At 38.9% G+C, this 6,729-nt stretch overlaps 1 protein-coding gene across 1 annotated transcript; it reads right to left on the reverse strand.

The window, feature by feature from the left end:
- Positions 1-1,730: 1,730 nt before the first annotated feature.
- Positions 1,731-4,854, reverse strand: LOC120286731 (coiled-coil domain-containing protein 12-like). The gene is made up of 5 exons (XM_039299185.1): positions 4,700-4,854; positions 4,113-4,303; positions 3,272-3,401; positions 3,069-3,183; positions 1,731-1,952 (listed from the first exon to the last, which is right to left on the reverse strand). Exons 2-5 carry the CDS (start codon positions 4,292-4,294, stop codon positions 1,891-1,893), a joined length of 489 nt encoding a protein of 162 aa, XP_039155119.1. The 5' UTR covers positions 4,295-4,303; positions 4,700-4,854; the 3' UTR covers positions 1,731-1,890.
- Between the last annotated feature and the right edge of the window lie 1,875 nt (positions 4,855-6,729).

Below are 6,729 nucleotides of genomic sequence, written 5' to 3' on the forward strand. Positions count from 1 at the left end.
TTGATTGGCTTGCCAGTATCTAATTTTCATATGGATGTCAGTTTCTACGAACTTTTAGTCCTTTTTTTTGCCTCAAACCAAATAAATTAGGATGGTATAGAACATACGGATATGTCCTCATTCCTGTATTTGCTTCAGTAGTGCAGGAAAGATGCGTTTTAGGCGAGTTGGTTTTTTATTTTTATTTTCCGGCAAGCAGATCTGGGTTAGTGCGCAGTAGGGAATTTTGACTTCCCTTGGTAGAGAGGTAGACCGTGTATCTGCTAGTTGTAGATATTTTTTTAACTTGCTTCTTGGTTATTATCTCCCAGCAGACTGGAGACTCTCATGAATAAAGTTTATTGTCTCTGCGTAGAAACTGAGAACTCGTACTCCTGTCATGCTGACGTTCTCTGCTTGCAGGAACCCACCACTTTGGGGAACCATGAAGTTTCTCTGTGAAAAAGTTCCAAAAGACACATGGAACAAGGTTCGGATAAACCGTGATCTCTACACTAACGAAAGGTAAAGATTTGCTACTCTGACTTAAGACTAAATCTGAGTTTTGCATTTCCATTCAATTCTAATAAAAGCAGCAGGTGAATGATTTCACTGACGACTTTCTTGTTGTCATTCACGACAGGGTTATGGAGACTGCACCTACATTGCCTGACTTTGCCTTGGCCTTGAAACCCGACGACTATCAACTCCCTCCCGTGGATAACTGCTGGAACGAGACTAATGTCAACGGGGGCACTTAGGCCCTGGCCAACTCAGAGCGACGCAAGATGATGTTGTATTTAAATCTCAGAAAATACAAAAAGATACATGGGGCGCAAATTCATGGAAAGGCCCTTAACGAGAAAGTCGGTGCTTTTCTCCCCAGTTTTCCCTCTGTGCCGGTTTGTTTCTCTTATCGCCGTGATCTACTCTCGTTATAGGGCTCATTGTACAAGTAACTATCGTGTGTAATTCCTCCCTGGTTGAAAATAAACGGTTTTTCTTTTGATGCTTATAATAAAAATGTTTACAAATAATGCTTGTCATACGTTCCCGTGCCTCCGTTTTGCTATACAATGTCAAGTGGTGCTTCTTTTTCTTTCTGATTGCGTGGAATGTACAAGCCTCTCGTCTCCATTTGTCCCCATAAATATACGCAAAATCAACAAAAAAAAAACAACCTTGTCCCTGTACATGATACATGATATTCATACACGGTGACAGCCTCACAAGATGACTTCTAAAGTTACTTTCGGTAGGAAGCACATGATTCGAATATAGGATCATTCACACGGGACCAGCCACTTGCTACTTAGATTATCTTTCTTTGCCAGGATGAACAGATTTCTATTCCTTATGTAGAAATATGCTCAATTACTTTCCCAGTAGGGAGAAACGAAAGCGATCCTGCTGTGACCTTTCTTTCTTTCTTTCTTTCTTTCTTTCTTTTTCTGGTTCTTCGCATGTTCATGTAAAGGTCGTTTCTTTTCTGTTTTCCCGGCAACATTATTTGTAAAATGATGGAGAGTATCTATCAAAGACCAAAACTTTCATCCCTCAGCCTATCAGCTTTAGGTGCAGGGGACAATTGGCGTTATAACAAAATCCCAAATCATTCACAATCGTTATGTAGAATCATCTAGCAACAAAAAATCAATATCAATTAAAAAGACAACATGAAGGGAAAGTTTCCCTTCATTTCTTGTTCCCCATTCGATTCTGTTAAAGGCCCTGCAAGGAGATGATTCATGGAAAGAAAGCCAGCCCATGTAACAGAGGGTAGTAAGGAGTATCAGCTCCCCCCATCCAGTTCTTCGTAGGTTACACAGCCAACGAGGTTTCACCTTCCCTAAGATCTTTCTGGACTTAACATTTTGATCTCATTTTAGCACGAAAGCATCGAAAATTTAACTATTCGCTAGCTCCGTTTTCACCATCTTCTTCAGCCTTCTCCTTTTGCTTCTCCTGCTCCTCTGCACCAAGAGACCCCGAGTTCATGTAAATAAATATGATCATAAACTATGGTATGTCATTTACGAACAGCACAAGAATAAAAGGGGAGAAAAATGTTTGCATTATGCACCTAGTAATCGCTTACTGACAGAACTTAATATTTTATCAGTTCACAATGTATGCCAATATGCCTAAGAGTACTCTCCCAGTAATATCTGGAAAGTAGAAACTGAGAAAAGGAGCCATGCTGGTTCAAAGAGAAGGTATCTGTCGTCATTTGCTGTACAGATACGCATGTTGATGCCTTGATAACCATTAGGAAACGATAGAGATCCATAGAGAAGCATACATAATCAGTTGTAGACAATTCAGACAATTCCAACATACAAGGTTCCATCTTTATACCCAGTGAGTTCATATCATTGAGGCACTTTAACAACTGAAGATGAATAGCTTATCCCACAGAAATTTAGAATAGCATACCTATCAATTTGCACTTTTTCGCAAGAAATTTAAATGAAGAATTCAATGACGATACACTGCAGAGGTTACATTCTCTCTCCCCTTCTATGGAAAATAAGCATCTTGTCAACAGATTCACCAACCATCATGTGAAAGAAGATTAAAAGAGCCGGACTATTTGGAAGGACAGATGCTTTTGCCCCCATGAGAGCAAGCTCTCATGCAATTACTTCTACTTTCTATAGGGAGAGGTAAATCAAATCCTTTTTGCACTCTAACAGGTTGTGGACAGAAATATCCCCTTCTAGAACCACGGCCCGATTGAAATTTTTCTTCGACAATAATACCAAATCAACCAGTCTTTTCTTCTTCAAACACATCATAAACAAAAGACAATACTAGAGCTGCAAACCCAGTGTGGCAGGAATTACCAGGAAGATGAAAAGATGAATAAAATTAGAACTAAGCCTAGCCATTAAAAGGTGTGGCATCTGGCAGGCTTAACTTGATTTGCACTTCTATTTGGTAGGAGGCACAAAAGATGATATTATTGAATTCTTTTTCACTCTCCAGGCAGTGCTTAGGACCATGACTGTTAATCAACTTCTAGACCTTCAGTGGAGACAAATAAAAGATGTTTCATCCACCAGAAAAGAAGATTGAAAGATACTCACGAACAATCTTATACATTGCCTTCTGTGTGCGTCTTTCAAGCTTATCGAGCTTCTTCTGGACATCTCTCCTTAAGTCCCAGTTAGGTTTTTTGGGAGCAATGTTTATAAATGGGTCCTACAGAATATCCAAAATGAGAACTAATATTTTAAAGCACCATGGGAAAGCTGGAACAAGTGCTACAGTCAATCAAACCAAAGCCCACCTTCTTTTCAGCTGGAGGAGGTTCTGTTGCAACAGGATCTTCAAATTTTGGTAGAACAGGTGGTGCAACCTTTCCCTCCTGAAGTTGCTTATCATGAGGAACATAGTTTCGGAATTTCATGCTAGGGTTTCTGCACCAAATTCAAGCATCCGAGTTAGAGCAAGAGCCGAACTAAGCACATATGCTGGTATTAGGGGCATGAATGATAACAGTAAACAGACAACGTGCTCCCTCTTTGAATTATTTCTTCATGAGAATTCTATTGAGTCAGTACACCAGACTGAAAACGATCAGGTGTGAAAATTCCACGGGACTTTTAATATTATACACAGATCTTTCTGCTAATTCCTAATACTTCCAAGGTGGAAGAAAGTTTGTATCTAGGGTCGTCAAGGGCTAAGCAATGAAGTTTCCATGAAACAAAAATAAGCCCCAATAAGGATGCAAGAGAACACTGAGGACAAAGGATGCAAGATAAGTTTGTGAACAGCCTATAACAAATACCAAATGAAAACAAAATATGTTGAATTAACCCATTGGACTGCAGCGCAACAGATTCCCGTTCTAATGCATTGGTAACACAAGTCCTATGAATGGAAATAGTTAATTTCTCTCTCTCTCTGTCTCCATCCAGATACGTAACAAGGATATGGTCATCAGGCTCTGGCTAGTAACCCTGAAGTAAACTCATCTGGCTCTCGCTACAAACTATGAAGTAAACTTCCAAACATGAAGAACATTGAAAGATATCGCAAGGAAAACCCCGAAGCAAAGAAATTCGTGAATATCACGAGAATCATCCGCGAAAAGAAAAGAAAGAAGAGGTACAAGAAGCACTCACTCCTCTTGGGCGTCATCCTCATCATTCTCATCATTCTCATTCTCGCCATCCGACTTACCATCAGCCTGAGCAGCAGAATCCTCGCTGGGAGCATTAAGCAGCTCCTGAGCAGCTCTGAGAGCTCTCAGCCTCTCTCTCCTCGCGGCGACGGCTTGCTCGATCGAGTCATCTTCCTCACCCATCTCCCTCACCTACACAAATCAAAAGGGCCATAAACACAAGCGCCACCGACCATTCAAGAACAATTCCGCAGCTAATGCCACGCCAACTTCACTGGAATGCCAAATTTAAACCTCCATCCAACACCCCACCCCCCAGGGGCAACGAATCACACAAAAAAACCCACGACCCCAGAAACGCAGGCGCTCATGGGTGACCAGTCCCGCGCGTCGACAGACCAGCCGCCAAAAAACCAACTTGAAGCCGGTTCCGTGGCGAGGCCACGGCTTGGGGAAAAGGGTCGCCCGCGTTCAGCGAGTTGGAGGAGAAGCGAGTGTCGCGGCGATACGAGCTTAAAGGACGAATCTTTGCGACTGAAAATTGAAGGGGTAGCAAGACGAGACGAGACGAGACGAGACGAGACTGACCTTGGGTTTCGAGAGGACGAAGGGGGAAGGTTCCGATGCTTCGCGACAGTGGATGGTTGTCCCAGGTGGGGGTATGGAGGTTCCGGGGCGCTGGAGCAGGCGGAAGGAATTCACCAGACCTCTTTCCCGGAGCTTCTCCTCTCATCAGCGTTTCGAGCAGCCGGGTCGTTTTCCCAAAAAATTTTAAAAAAAAATTAAAAAGAAAATACCAAACTGATTTTTTTAAAAGAAAAAAAAAATACTAAACTGGCCTCACCTTGCCCCCATTTATTCAAAGTAATGGTCAATATTTCTTTTCTTTTTCCATATTAAAAACAAGGATTAATATCCTAAAAAACCCAAAATTAGTACAGCTGTGACAAATTTACTCAAAACTATTTTTGATTTTACATTTGATAAATTTATCCCAACCGGTATACCTTTGACAAATTTACCCCAAATCCCAGATACTGACAAATTTACTATTTGTTACTTTTCGTTAAATTTTACTATCAAATTATTAAGTTAAATTACTTAACTGATATACCAATTTGAGATTTTACGCTATGTTTATGACAGTTTACAGTTTTTGTGATTTTTTTTTGTGGTATTAATACAATTTAGTGGATGATATATTTGTCACAAATTTACCAATTTGGGATTTTTTTCAGTCAAATAAATTAGTTGGGGGTAAATTTATCATAAATATACCAGTTTATGGTTAATCGGGGTAAATTTATCACAAGTATACCGGTTTGAGATTTTTCATGATCAAAAAAATAGTTTAGGATAAATTTGTCATAAGTGTACCAGTTTGAGGTTTTTCAGGGTATTAACCCAAACAAACAAATAGAAAAGGGAAAGTGATAATAAACAGTGCTAAATTTTGCATTTCAATTTCTTTTTAATAAATGCCATCCATCGATTTTTCTTTTTTTCCGGTTAAGTCCATGTGTGGGTTTACATATAACTTGTTTTTTTTTTTTTTTATGTATATTTGAAATTCAATTTTTTTTTTTAGATTATTATGAAAAAAAGTATGTCAAAATACATTTTATTTTTCACTTAATTTGAAGTAAAAAAAAAAGGTAATTTTTTTCTCTATTATAATTATATTGAAACAGAATTTTTATTTCGCAAAAAATGAATTATTAGGAATTTTCAGAAATAATAGCTTATATCACTTAAAAAATGAATGAACGAAAAGTATTTATCTTCCACGAAAATATTTGTCATGAATTGTTGTATATAATGAACATTTTTCTTTGTCTAAGCAATATAAACGATCATTTTTAACCACTGGCTGTGGTGGCTCCGCTGGGTAGGCTTCTGTGATCCTTTGCGAGAGAGGTGAGGAGTTCGAATCCCTTGTAACGCAAGGAGGCTGGTGGAGTTACTTGGTGACTTACCCGGTGGCATGGGGTGGTGATTTCCGGCGTGACTTACCCAGCGGCAATTCTTCCCGCCGGCTGTCGATTTCTGGGGTTTCCCGAATCATCCGAAAAAAAAAAAAAACGATCGTTTTTAGGAAAATGTTTTCTAAGTTAGTCATTGTTTTCGCAAAACAAATGGAGCCTTAATACTTGGTGGAAAGATTCCATTGTGCCCTGAAGCAAAATTGCAATTGGTCCAATAGAATACAAATTTTTTTTGCATAGACTAGTAAAAATAACACCGAACATCCATCATTACAGAATGATACGTTTTATGTAAGTCTCACGTGAGTCAACTAATGACCCGAGTCACATTGTTTATTTTATTTTATTTTTTGGTATCAACATGGGCATGTTCATGAGTAAATCTCAAGATAAAATCGGATCTAACTCAGGATATATTACCTTCCATTAACTTTGGAAAATCTATTTTCATCCTAACTTCTTCTTCTTTTTTTTTTTTTTTTTAAACAAAGCTTTGCATATTGCTCCCGCCTCCGCGCCATCCCTCTCTTGTCAGTTTCTTTATTATTATTTTTAATTCTTTTCCTAATTTGTATTTTTGAATTTGCCAGTTTTGATTTGAAGCTAGTTACCACTTTTCCATGTTTATTTTTT

Source organism: Eucalyptus grandis, chromosome 8 (assembly GCF_016545825.1).
Source record: "Eucalyptus grandis isolate ANBG69807.140 chromosome 8, ASM1654582v1, whole genome shotgun sequence".
NCBI lineage: Eukaryota > Viridiplantae > Streptophyta > Magnoliopsida > Myrtales > Myrtaceae > Eucalyptus > Eucalyptus grandis.